Consider the following 14,942-nt stretch of genomic DNA (forward strand, 5'->3'; position numbering starts at 1 on the left):
CTCTCTCTCTCTCTCTCTCTCTCTCTGCCTGTCTCTCTGGGACCATAAGCCAAAGCTAACTCTTTCTTTTCTAAGTTTCTGTTGGTCATGATGTTGTATTACAGCAACAGAAAACTAATAGCTGGGCAGTGGTGGCACATGCCTTTAATCCTAGAACTTGGGAGGCAGAGGCAGGTGGATTTCTGAGTTCGAGGCCAGCCTGGTCTACAGAAACTCTGAAAGAAAAAAAAAGAAGAAAGAAAAGAAAACTAATACAGGCAACAATGAAATTCTCTAAAAGAACCCAATATTCTTTCACAGTGATATAAATACAGTATTTTAAAGGAGCCAAATTTATCTAATCAACTCTGTTACTATAGATTTGAACATTTAGACAAAGATATGCAAAGTGATTTGCCTCAAAAGTGATTTGATGTAGGCATCAAATGTATTTAAAAAAAAATGACCCAAATCTTTTCAATGTCACTATACCTTGTTCTGGTATTTGTAAAGTATCATGATATTTGTAAAGTATCCACTGGTGCCTTTATTACCAGTTCTAATTCCCAAGGATAACAAAAATCTAATTTCTAATGGGAAAAAATAGAATTGGTTATGAAAAACTTAAAACAAAATATTTTAGGAAACATAATGTCTCTGAAATTAGAAAATATCTAGAACATTTAGCTACTTGATATTTATAAAAGTACTGCTGTCCACACAAAATAGTTAATTTCTCATTTTACCAATACAGAAACACAACACTTAATCTGCTCAAGGCCACATAACTACTTACTAACAAGGACAAGATGCAGATTCTTACAGATTTGCATAACCAATCTTTTGATAGTGCAATGCAACTTTGTCATCTGCGATATCCAGGCTTCAAAAGGATGCAATAAAGTTACCAAATGAAATTAATGTTTTAACTTAATCTTTGATTTTATGGTAAGCCACATCCATGACCATGCTGGAACAAATACAATGCGTAGGCTCCAAGCTGGACAAAATAAATACTAGACTGCAGGGCCATTAACGCTCTAAAGTTTATCTTTGACTTAGCAGATTTATTTAAACATAGAACACACCCCTTCAAAGATGTTCCCAATTGTTTTAAATTGATCAAAGAACACAGATAAATAAAATTAAACTAAGGAAAAGAAAGACACTAAAATGTAAAATGTTTTTCCATCAATGTTCACAATGATGCTGTTATTTTTATTATCCAAATTTTAATAAAAATACTACATCAAGAATTGTCAAACATGCAATTCATTTCAACAGAGTCAGAACCCCAGTATTTGCTAAGCAGTTGTAAATATGTTTATATTCGGGATCTTATTAAAAATCTCATTATTGTTCTATAAGGAAGAGACTCTAATGGACTAGAGTTTATGTAGCATAGATGGGCTGGATGCTTCCCTCTGGTGAAGGCACAAAGGCTTCTCAATTATGTATCCTGAATATATTTAACTCATCTGCCTGCCAAACTGGAACATTTGTTTCCCACTTAAGCCTGATGATTTCATCTTCAAGAACAAAAAATACAAATATATTTGTGGACAGAAAGAAAGCACAAAAGTATATTTTTCTTTTTTTTAATTTTTAAAATATTTGTTTTAGAATTTCAAATATGTGTATGAAATGGACATCATTTTCACTCTTCTCATGTTGCCTTCAATTCCTCTTAAATTCCAGATGCTTTCTTCCAAACTATTGTAATATATATATATATATATATATATATATATATATATATATCCCACTGTACTGGCTGATTTTGTGTACCAACTTGACACCGCTAGAGTCAGAGAGAAAAAAGCCAACGTTGAGAAAATGCCTCCATGAGATCCAGCAGTAAGGCATTTTCAATTAGTGATCAGTGTGGGAGGGCCCAGCTCATGGTGGTTGGTGCCATCCCTGAGCTGGTCATCCTGGTTCTGTAACAAAGAAGACTGGGAAACCCATGAGAAGCCAACCAGTAAGCAGAATTCTCCATGGTCTCCACATCAGCTCTTGCCTCCAGGTTCCAGCCCTGCTTGAATCTATTAGTCTATTAGTGTAGTGGTTATGTAGATCTTACTTCTTCCTAGAGAAGAACTTACTGTTAAATTTTCCTAAAACAATTAAGTATTTTAAATACTTAATCATATACACACAAGCAAGTGCAGCCTTCATTTTCTTATGGAAGAACTTTCCTTGAAACTTGAAAAGAAGATAGAAGCTATTACAGAGATTCACAACTAGCCAGGGTGCAAAGGATAAATGACCATTGGGTGACAAATCCTAATCAGTACATATTCAATGCATCACAGAGAAGGAGGGAGAAAATACAGTAAGAACCAGAAAGCCATGACACCTGCTGTTAGAAAGGGTCTAGAGACCAAGGTTTACTTTCTAAAGACACATGAGTCCAATGTGGACAGCCCCACTACACCATGTCTTCAAAAATATAAAAGCAGTTCCATCTTCAAGTTAGATGACTTCCTTTCCTGGACACACATTTTGTATATAATAAATGCCTTGAGTAGTCTAACTGACAATCTACATGTGAAATGGTTCCTTTTTCTTTTTATTTTTTTATTATGTATTTTCCTCAATTACATTTCCAATGCTATCCCAAAAGTCCCCCATAACCTCCCCCCCACTTCCCTACCCACCCATTCCCATTTTTTTGGCCCTGGCGTTCCCCTGTACTGGGGCATATAAAGTTTGCGTGTCCAATGGGCCTCTCTTTCCAGTGATGGCCGACTAGGTCATCTTTTGATACATATGCAGCTAGAGTCAAGAGCTCCGGGATACTGGTTAGTTCATATTGTTGTTCCACCACGAGAAGTAAACTTTCTTACAAATGTTCGTGCGACTTAAATCCACAACACCAAAACACAGATTCCCAATGACACCCATAACTACTCAAAATGACATACATTCAGTGTCAGCTCAGACAAGATGCAGACTAGACCAAAGCTAGAAATGGCCTACATTTCCTCTATTGGAAACCTACTGGAAAATGGTATCTCTAGAGAACAGGATACACTGTATGCAAAAAGTACAGCAACAAAGATTACAATACTTACATATGTCTTTTCTTCAGTTTCATTCTCAGAACACTGGTTTTCTTTATTTTGCTCAATGTATAAAGCACTTTCCTTTGGTCCACTGCAACCTGTATGCTAAAGAGGGAGGGAGGAAGAAGTTTAAAAATCAATACTTACTTTTCTGTAATTCAAATTAAGTGTTTTCCAAGATTTTAACACATGCCTTAAAACATCTAAAGCCTGAATAAATGTTATTAGCTCTTGCTTATGTCAATTTTAGACTATGGACATACTACTTAACCCATTTTTATATTGCTCCTGAGCAGAAAACACAAAATGGGACCCATTCAAGTTTTTAAATTTTAAAGCATTACCACCAGGGAATATTGAAATTGAATTGTTCCAAAGTAAACTGATGACCTGGTAAAAGCTGGGCATGGTTAATAAGCAGATGAAGATGGAAGAATTGACTTTATCTTATGTCTGTTTTCAAGAGGCTTCAGTCTAAGAAGTGGTCATGAATCTGAGAAGGTAGCTTCAAAGGATGAAAGGAAGGAGAGAGAGAGGGATGAAAATGATATCAATGTTGGACTCAAGTATGGAAGTCCAAATTAATGCAAAAGTGTATTATAAATGGAATATTAGGCCAATGAAATGAAGATACTGAGGGTTTCCTTTGTGTCCAAATCATAGAGTACCTTCCTCAGCTTACACACACTCATATGAGTTCTATAATTGGATTGGCAGTCCCGGTTTATTTTATAGTTCATGGCCTAAAAAGTGTGCCTTTAGGTACTAATCTGTAGATGGACAGTTTGATGGTAATTATAATGATAGGAAACTGTGGACAAGTCACAAACACTAAAGACACCACTTTTTTCGCCAAAAGCACCCAAGGCCCTCAAAAGTGAAAGCAGCTGTGCCTTTCTGTGCCTTGCTCATAGTCCCAGAGTTATCTTGTCCCCTGCTTCCTCTCTCTCTCTCTCTCTCTCTCTCTCTCTCTCTCTCTCTCTCTCTCATCTTTCACTGACTTCAGATTGAAGAATGACAAATACTAAAACCAAGACTAAAGGAACAGGCCAGATGGCTCAAAAGCTAAAAGGGCTCATGGCCAAGAATCACATCTTGAGTTCCATCCATGGGTTCTACATGGTAGAAGAAGAGAAGTGGCTTCCATCAGTTGTCCTCTGACTGACCTGCTTAGAATTTCAGGCACATGTAACATGTATATACACACACACACATAAACACATACACGACAAATAAATTAAAGAAAAGGAAAAAAGATAGAAAGAAAGAAGAAGAGAGAGAGAGAATTTTTCTTGTTTTAGTATTTGAAAATTCACACACGAATATAATTGTGTTTAGATCAATTCCATTATCTCCCAATTCCTTCTTCATCTCCTTAACCAATCTCCTTTCGCGCGTGCGCGCGCACGTGTGTGTGTGTGTGTGTGTGTGTGTGTGTGTGTGTGTGTGTGTGTGTATGTTTAATCTACAAAGTCTACTTCTATACACTGAAATGGTAAGTTATTGCAAGTGAGCCAGATTTGGACACTTTGTGTGTGTGTGTGTGTGTGTGTGTGTGTGTGTGTGTGTGAGAGAGAGAGAGAGAGAGAGAGAGAGAGAGAGAGAGAGAGAGAGAGAATCCCTAGCAAAAGAGCCTGAAGCACCTGGCCAGCAGGTGTAACCTCTCCTCACTTCCACACATTCGCTATGCTGTACAAACCCAAGTCCAGTGTTCAGATGTTCAGAACTGTTGAGTGAATTTGGATGGTCTTACTTTAATGTGAAATACTTGAATTTTCAAGTACTCACAATAGGAAATAAAGGTTTCAAGAGGTCATTGTTTCCAGCTGAACTCCCACACTAGTCCTGACAGAACTCGGCTCATATTACATGGAGTATAATCAAGCAGAACTGAAACACGTGCCAGTCTTCTAACAAAACAGGAGCCCCCCAGCAGGGTAAGGCGGCATGATCCACCTGAGTCTGGACAATAAAGAGCTTTCACCATATATGGAAAGTAACTCTCAGATCACTGCCCTGATGTTTGATCCCGATTCTGCTTCCTTGGGTCTTTTCTGCCTGTCAGACCAGAACTTCCCGCCCTTCAGAGCACTTTCCTACATTACAGGAGGAAGGCTGACCACTCAATGTGCAGCTAACCAAAGCCAACTGGACTATTACAGGGATTTTGTTGCAATTTTGTTTCTTAACAATATGTTTACATTTTAAAACAGCATGTGAAGTAACATGAAAAAAGCCAAAAATAATACAATGCTGGGCTACGGCATGTATAGGTCAGCTGGTCTATGAACTGTGCCCTAACCACTGAGTACTGCCCTCTCTTTACTGAGTACTGGACTAAGAAAACTCATCAAGACCTTTCCATCCCCACTGTTTACAAGCACTCTAACTTCCTCATTCTTTTTCACTTCCTCTGTTATGTTATGTCATTGTCTACTTCAGTAAGGCCCTTTGTCCAGAAACATCTCTTTGCAACTTTCAACCAACTACTTCATGATCTCCTCTTATGTACTTATTTACTTAGTTATTTGATTATACAACATTAATTCAGATGTCCTTCACATTATAAAATATATATTTGCCAACTTTAAACTGGTTTGTCATACAATAAATTTCTATTTAGAAGGAAATATTCTTTTAAAGATTTTATTTTTATGTTTAATTATATGTGTAGGTGTGATGGGAGGTGTTTGTGTGGATTTGTGTAAGTGACTGCAGTACCCACAGAAGTCAGAAGAGGCATCAGATTCCCAGGAGCTAGAGTAACAGATGGTTCTTAGCTTCCGGAAGTGAACTTGGCTCCCAGGCAAGAGCAGTACAAGCATGCTCTTAACCACTGAACCCTCTTTTTAGCCAGAAACCTTCCTGCTCCCCCCTTAAACCTTGAGATCTTTAGAAAATAATTACTCCTCTGTTTAACTACTTTGTAGATTTATTTATTTATGTTATGTTATTCAGCCTGGAATACTTTTCTTAAGAAATGAATGTTAGCAATGTTGAACATCAGACACAAAATTGGTGTCCTTGAAAGAAGCTAAAGACATTTAAATTTCAAAAATAAGTTGCACAAAGTGCTGAGATGCCAGACTGCTCTGTGATATAGAACAGTTCAATCTGTTAATATTCCTCGGGCTTTAAATTTATGGGATATTATCTTAACATATCTCTCTACCTCCATCTTTAGGCATAGGAAACACTATTACTGCAAAGGTACAAGGCTGAAGCCTTTTGATGAGGTACAGAATGTTACCCCTGAAAATGGCACCTTGACATTCAAGAAAAGAGCAAGAAATTGGATCCTTTTCACCTCATACTTCTTCTCTGGATCACATTCCAGAGGCACCTCTCCCTTTCAAAAAATGTTTTTCCTTTTCTAAGAGAAGCCAAGGAGAACCACCAAGAAGGCCTGCTATACTCCTGTGCATCTGTGGTTATCACAACAGGCCTGTGCTCAAGCCTGACTATCCACTCAGTATTCATTAAAGGTCACATGAGATGCACGTTTCCCTGTCTCTTTGTATCTCCATTTTCTTTTTTTTTTTTTTGATTTTTAATATTTTTATTACATATTTTCCTCAATTACATTTCCAATGCTATCCCAAAAGTCCCCCATAGCGCCCCCCACTTCCCTACCCACCCATTCCCATTCTTTTGGCCCTGGCATTCCCCTATATTGGGGCATATAAAGTTTGCAAGTCCAATGGGCCTCTCTTTCCATTGATGGCCGACTAGGCCATCTTTCGATACATATGCAGCTAGAGACAAGAGCTCCGGGGTTCTGGTTAGTACATCATGTTGTTCCAACAATAGGGTTGCAGATCCCTTTAGCTCCTTGGGTACTTTCTCTAGCTTCTCCATTGGGAGCCCTGTGATACTATCTCCATTTTCTTATAGCACAAAATGCATAAATAATTTGGTATGTTTTCACACTTACAAATAAACCTTTTTTTTTTGTCTTTTTGAGATAGGTGTCATAGACTCAATATGTAGTCAAGAATAGATTTGACTTTCTAATCATCCTGACTCCACCTCCCTAATGCTGGGATTCCAGTCCATGTTTTATGTGGTTCTAGGGATTGAATGCTGGCTATCACACATTTCAGGCAAGCACTCTACTAGTGCCATCCCCACCTGCCTAAGTAAGGGTTCCTATTTGCTGTGAAAAAACACAACAACTGAAGCAAGCTGGGAATGAAAGGATGTATTTTAAATATACTTGCATATTGCTGTTCCTTGTCAAAGGAAGTCAGGACAGGAACTCAAAGGACAGGAACCTGGAGGCAGGACTGATACAGATGCCACAGAGGAGTGATGCTTACTGGCTTGCTCCTCATAGCATGTTTCTCCTGCTTCTTACTCAGGACCACCAGGTCAAGGACACCACTAACCACAATGGGCGTGGCCCTCCCCCATCAATCACTAATTCAGAAAATTGCCTACAGGCTTGCCTACAGCCTGATCCTATGGAGGTGTTTTCACAATTGAGGTTCGCTACTCTCAAATGACTTTAGCCTGTCATCTTCTTGTCATCAAGTTGTCATAAAACCACCCAATGCACCCCCACATATGCCTTTTTATTATAGAGCTCTTCAGTATCAAACTAGTGGTGAGTGAGGAATATACTAGACGTTTTGTTTCAAGGAGATGGTCCTGCTTAACAGATTCTACTCAGCTTATAAACAACTTACAGGTTCAAACTGAGAACTTTTATCTCACCAAAAAGAATAAAACAAAACAAAACAACAACAAAAACAGTGGTGTCACTCTTTAACCTCACTGTAACCCTCAATCTCCCGTTGAAGATGGCAGGTATTAGGAAAACTAGGTGCAATCTGAGTTCAAGGAAATAGAGTAACAGTTATCAAGAAAGGCTCTCAGCTTATTCATAGATTAAATAAATGCTGGTTAAATTATATTGCATGCAAGCTATCAAACAGTATCTATTAGAAAAACTCAAAAAATGAGTAAGAAAGGTAATAAATATATACAAAAGTCATTTGTATAAAACCAAGTGAAGAAAGCCGGGATCATCTGAATGGTCAAAAAGGGATCTCTTCTATTACCATGTATTAAATATGAATTTATACCAGGTTTTAAGGAACTCAGAGATCCTTAAGTGAAATGAACCAATTCCATAAACAGAGCACATCAAGTCAGTTTTTAAGTATTTAAACATTGTCAGGGGCATTAGACAAAGACATTCATCCAGTATTGATAAATGAAGAGTTAGGAATTCTTCTAAGATATGAAATAGGATGGTCAGAGAAATGGCTTGGTAGGTACAGGTACTTGACTCCAAGCCTGAGAATTTCCATTCTAGTCGCAGACCTACATAGTAGAAAGAGAAAGGAGACTCCACCAGTGACCCTCTGTTCTCCACATACACACTATAGTATACATGCACACAACATGCAATAAATGTATAAATATTTTTTAATTAAATAGAAAATGCAAGCTGAAGTCAGAGAAAGAGGGTTTTGGACATTAGAATTTAGATATCCTAGAAAATAGGACATCATGAACCAATGATCAAAACTCACATGAGTTCATGTGGGATATGAAGTAGACACAGAAGATTAAAATTAGAAAAATGATTGATTGATTGATTGATTGGAAGGTTGCATTATACTGTACTAGGAAACTCTCTGCACAAGGACACAAGATAGGAGCTGGGGTTGTCTCTGAGCCCAGATAGCTCACTCCAGAGTCCATATTTTAGTAACCATTGCACTCATCTATGACACAGTATAGCCATGTGATAAAGCATGAAGTGTCTATTAAACTAGTTATGATATAGAAAATGAGTTGTGGGCATAAACACCAGAAAGCCTATTAGAGGTAGAAAGTACATTGTATAAGTTATACACTAACCATATAGAATATCTGATAAAAAGGACACACACATACAAATATAGTCATCTCTGGGTGTTCACAGCGTTAATTCTAGGACATCTCTATGAACACCAAAATCCATGAATGTACAAAAATATATCTTATATGTAAAACATACAGTATTTTGAAGCAACCTCAAACTTCTTTTCATTTACTTTAAACCATCTATACATTATTTAGGATGCTTTATAAAATGCAAATGTTTAAAAGATGTTACATAATATTGTCTATGGAATAATGACATGAAACAAAGTTTTCATGTGTTCAGTAAGCAGGTGATTTCTATACATGCATTTGTGGTATTGCCTATCTATGTGGTACATATACTTTTTAGTGTGGTTATAAGTATGTGTACAAAAGTGCCTGTGCAAATGTATGAACTTACATGTGGTGGTCCAAAGCTTATGTACTATGTGATAAAGAGGCTATCACAAAACTTGTAGCTCATTGACTCATAGGCTGGCTGGCCAATGAACTTCAGGAATGTTCCTGTCTATCTCTTTGAAGTTGGAGTTACAGGTATGTCATCTATGTCCAGCATTTTACATGGGTTTTGGGAATCCAAATTCAAAGCTGCATACTAGTACTGTGAGCATCCTTACTGACTGAGGCATCTCTATAGCCCATAAATATGTAATTTTCAGACAACAATTTCAGTCTATTTCTGGTTTATTGGATTCATGGGTGTAGAATTCATAGGTACAGAGGACAAACTGTATTAAGCATTAGTATTTTTATACTGATGATTTTTGCTTTAGCCCAAATGTTTCCTTATTTTGACCAAATTCATCCCCTTCTCCCAACTACTCCTAGAGTGTCTGCTACCCTCCTCTCTACCCTCCAAGTCCAGTTTGTGTCACTTCATTGCATAGGGTCTGCCATGAGGGGTGATTAGTAAACATTTTGAGTAGCACTTATACAGGGCCCATTACAAAGTATACAAACATTTAATGTTAAGAAAGATAGACAAACCCGCAAGCTCTCATTTACTGCAGTTGCATGGGGTATAGAACTGAGTATGCTTCATTAGCTTCCTGACAGAAACTCAGCTCCCGAGGATGGATTAACTGCGTGGTTTCTAAAAATTCAGCAAAAAGCCCAAATCCTTACAAGCTGCCCTCTTGTGTTACTTTCAGGATCTGATTTTTAAAACTCCAATCTAAATTGTAGCTTCAAAAGAAGTCTAGAAATAAAGATCCTAACTGTAGAAATCAAGAGCAAGAGGTCTTGTCCGAGCTTCCCAGAGATTCTCTGCAGAACCTAGAGCACAATTCAGCTTCTCTGCTGCAGAAGCTAAAGCTTATTGAGGTCAAATTACTCACCCCAAAAAGGCAAGAGCAGTTCTAATTTGGTTTAATTCAATTCTAAAATCAATCTTCTTTCTGAAGTGTAATCAAACAGATAATTCTTCAATTCTTCAAGGAAACATTATTTGATAGTGAATCTATGAAATACGATGTGAGCTGTTATTCCATGATATAGTTATTGAATAAAATCCAAGAACTTTTATCTAGAACTCCCCCATTAGCTACAATAATGGAAAGGAATTTATCTCTGCTTTCATGCTTGTTTTTCTCATTACTTGAAATTAGGTTTCTAAATTACTGTAACGTAGAGATTATTCCTTCAAGAATGTTCTCTGTGATCTCCTTCCGTTTTGCTTAATCTTCTGTGACTTCCTCTCTGTAAGTCTTGATACTTCCACAGAGCAGGTGTCCTGTCACATAACTGTAGTTCTTTTAAATTTCATTTAATTTCTGTCTCATTATTCTCTTCACTGTCAGCACTGAATACAAGTGCATAGCAGTCACACAACTCACAGGTTAGCAAGAACCCTATGTTTGCGTTCAAATGTCTTCCAGCATCCCGAATGCTCCTGGTTAAATACACTCACCTCTTCCATGAAAGGGGGATTTTGTGGTGGGGTGGGCAGTGATGCCCTAATGTAATAAGAGTTTCTAAATATCCTACTAGCTTGATATGTCGAACTAGGTTTGCTCCCAGAAGTAAAGACCTAAACTTGAACATCACAAGAGGTCTTCAAGGAGATGCCTCTGTTCTTCCGTGTCCGTGTTTCATGTCTTCAGCATTCAAGTAAGGTGATGGCACAGGCCTCTGTGTTTGCATGCTTGCCTGAACTCTTTGGCATGGAGAAGGTTATAGTAATGAAGAAGGCCCATGTGCATCGCTAGGTGAGATAACTGCAACCTATTCCTGGATGCATACAGTCAGTTTCCTAGGTGAAAGACTCAGTGTTTATGTCTATAATGTCTCAAAGAGACTTATTCTAGGTACACTGTATTATCTCAAATCATTCCTCACACACATCTTGTAAGTGAATTTATGCAATTATTTTTGAGAGTCTATTTTATTATGAGGGTTAGTGTAATAACCTACACAGGGTTGTACAACTAAGACCTGACAGTGTCTGAATGCAAAGTACCTCATGCTCTCCACCTTGAAACACTGCCCTCATAATCTACAGATTCTCAAGTGACCAAGTGAAGGAATTGAATGTAATAACAATCATACCCTTTGTTCAGCCTGCCACATACCAAATACTAAGGAATTACTAAATCAGAAATTGTTCTGCAATGGAAAATTGATACTTCCTGTATCATTTTTTATTACTACGTATTTTCCTCAATTACATTTCCAATGCTATCCCAAAAGTCCCCCATAACCTCCCCCCCCCCACTTCCCTACCCACCCATTCCCATTTTTTTTTTTTTTTGGCCCTGGCATTCCCCTGTACTGGGGCACATAAAGTTTGCCTGTCCAATGGGCCTCTCTTTCCAGTGATGGCCGACTAGGCCATCTTTTGATACATATGCAACTAGAGTCATTTTTAAGACACATAAAGTGTTTTTGAAGCATTGAACAGCTGTAGCAGTGTATCAATTTTCTGACAATTGTGTGTGTGTGTGTGTGTGTGTGTGTGTGTGTGTTGCATATGCATGTGTAAGAGTGGGAGAGAAGAAAGGGTGACTATAGAAAGGCTGACAAACAGAAGGGAGAGGGATTTACTTATTTATAGGCACAGCAGGCAGGTATGAACACATACATGCAGCTATTATCTTTATCTTTGAATTGCTCATTGGCAAGATATTCAGAAATTGGAGGGATAGGGAAATAGGAGGGTAAGAAGCCACAGCCACATTAAGGAAATTACTGGCAAAGTAAAAATCTTCATGATTAAAAATAAAAAGAAAGCAAGCAAGGGGTCGGAAGATACAAAAGACACTTCAAAGCAAACGCATCAAGTTACCATGGCAACGGGAGGATGTGGGTTGAAATTTATATTACTCCATTGTTCCAGCAGAGAGATTCTAAATGACACCCTAGTGGCCTCCCAGAGCCATGCATCTTCCCCCCAGTGCTCTGGCTTGTGACTGGAGAGTGCTTTAGGCATCAAGAAGGAACAGGTTCACAGCAACACTGTCACTTCCAGTCTCCCTAGCCTCTCAAGTGAAAACACTTGTCATTTCAATATAGAGCATAGCACTCATTTCTGGAGCGATTCATAACCCAGCCTATCAGAATATCAGCACACTCATATGCACAGGTGGCTGAGACAGAAAGCATTTGTCTCGCTGTCCTCAGTCCAAGCTTCAGTGTGCCCAGAGTCAGTTCTGAGCACTCTTATGTTCTGAATCCCCGTTTTCCTGATGGAATAGAAGTCTGGCCTAGTTACCAGGTAACTTAGTTACAATCCTAAAATTCTGAATAGCCATTCAATGCCATTATTCAGTATTAATGGTGAACATTTATTGGGAATACGTTGCATTTTTAATTCTTGTAATAATAAATAACTAATTGGTCATATCTGTAGTTACCAAATGTACTTTGATGACCGTTTTAGACATGTGTGGGAAACTGAGGCTTAGATAATTAAGAGATTTTTTTCCTACCAATTATCCCTTTTATTTAAAAAGCCAAATTTGACTGCAGTTCTGACAACAAAGCCTCTACTGGAAGGATTATTTTAGTCCATGAAATTTTGGCTGTGATGTGGTCAATGCTTTAACACAAATACTCTCAGAAAGTCAAGGTAGCCCCAAAATAATGGTTTTCTGCTGTTTTATTAAGAATTGGACAAATGGACTGATGAGAGCTGCCTCCTATTCATATTTAGTCCAAAGTAAACACACTCCTTGTGAAGATGTTACCTTAGAGCTAGCCTCAGTATATCAGCTAGGACATTCCCAGTCCTTGCCCTCTCTCACTGACCATTAGTGGGAGGAAATGGAGGAAGGGGAGGAAGGAAGATTCATTCTGCATCTTACACTCTGAGCATGGCAGTAGTAGCCTTTTGAACATTCACATATGGTGGTATTACTTTCCTTGTTACTATGATAAAATACTGGAGAGCTTGAAGGTATAGTCCCTTATAGTGGGGAAGCCGTGGTCAGCAGGAGCTGGGCATAGCTGGTCTCATTGCATCCTCAGGCAGGAAGCAGAGTGACAGATGCTGGTGCTCAGCTCACTTTCTGCTTATACGTAGACCAGAATTCATTGGTTGACTGGTACTTCTAGTATTTAGGGTAGACCTTCCCACCTCAGTAACCTAATCTAGAAAATGCTTCACAAATAAGCCCAGAAATTCATTTCTATGATAATTCTAAACCATGTCAAATTGATAATCGAGATGAACTATCTCAATAATATATATGTATATATATACATATACACATATGTGGGATAATCATTTTCATTCCTATTTTCCATGACTGCTCATCCAAAATTGAGTTGAGAAATAATTCCCATGTATTACACAGTTAGTCACTTTTAAAGTTTCAACAAGTGTCATAGCCATAATCTTGTAGCTCTTTTCCCTTATACCTTTGCAAGTTTCACAACAACACTTGCAATAGTAATTCTAGGTGGTACAATTTATAGTTATGGAGTAATCACCAAGAATAACTGAAACAGAGGAAAAGGTAAGAATTGACTGAATAAACAAAAACAAATTTATCTTTAACCTCATATTACTTCATTATCTAATTATCTAATTATCTAATTGTATTCAAGAGGAATCTGGTAAGAGATTCCTTGAGCGCCTTTCCTATATCAGGTTAGCACAGAGTGGGGACTTTTAACTAAGACTAACCTTCATTGTAATAAATAACCAGTTTTACCAGGGAACCAGCATGGTTAATAAGGAATCCAGTAATGACAGTTTTTAATCTATTTTCTGGCATCCCTAAGCTGTTTCCTGGTTAATATCATGCTTGGAGAAGTATCAACAGTGCACACCACCCATTTCCCTTATTTGGTGCAATAAAGGTTGGTTCCTATCTTCTCAATGGAATTAGATCATCACTAGGCTTCTTACTTGCCACACAGATGTCACATTATTCAAACATAAGTCAATGCACACGATTAAAATTTTAAGATAAGCTTAAATTCTAATTTAGACCACTATTTTCATTATTACACTTCGATAATATAAGCTTCTTTGGAGAAAAATAAAAGCAAACCACCAGTTTCCAGTAGAACAAAATGTGAATAGAATAAATTTAACAACTATACCGTGTTATCATAGCAACCAAAGTTGAAAAAAAAATGATGTGATAAAAAAATGACACAAGAGAACAAATGCATCAAGTTGTTATGGCAACCAGGAATCGTGGGTTGAAATTTATGTATCTAGAATCCAAGAGAATATTCTAAGCAACTAAAATAAACATTTGCTTATTAAAATCGTCCCCAAATAGTACTTATCTATAAGCATTAAAGTGTTTTCATTATTTTGTCTGCATTCTCTTTTATTTCCAATGGGTGGTTTTAAATTGAGAGCATTTGTATTTTCAGTCCGGCTCACTTTTTGGCAACAGTACTCCATGATGAAATTTGGTTTGCAGAAACTGTTGCAAAAGCCAATTACAGAATAGCATCTTCAATCATGTTTCAGTTTCTTTTACTCCTTTAATTGCTTGTGAACAAAATGCCTATCTGATCTGCTTTTTTTTCTTCTTTACTTAATGAAGCTAATTCATTGTG

At 37.6% G+C, this 14,942-nt stretch overlaps 1 protein-coding gene across 5 annotated transcripts in view; it reads right to left on the reverse strand.

Moving 5' to 3' along the window:
- Positions 1–14,942, reverse strand: part of Dlg2 (discs large MAGUK scaffold protein 2) — a 2,003,181-nt gene that overhangs the window by 1,588,425 nt on the left and 399,814 nt on the right. For all 5 annotated transcript variants that reach the window (XM_085841534.1, XM_029479404.2, XM_085841522.1 and 2 more), the window contains exon 4: positions 3,057–3,152. In XM_085841534.1, the coding sequence (XP_085697660.1) occupies positions 3,057–3,152 (96 nt within the window). The remainder of the gene's footprint in view (positions 1–3,056; positions 3,153–14,942) is intronic.

Source organism: Mus caroli, unplaced genomic scaffold (genome assembly GCF_978045245.1).
Source record: "Mus caroli unplaced genomic scaffold, Mus_caroli_1 scaffold_8, whole genome shotgun sequence".
Lineage (NCBI taxonomy): Eukaryota > Metazoa > Chordata > Mammalia > Rodentia > Muridae > Mus > Mus caroli.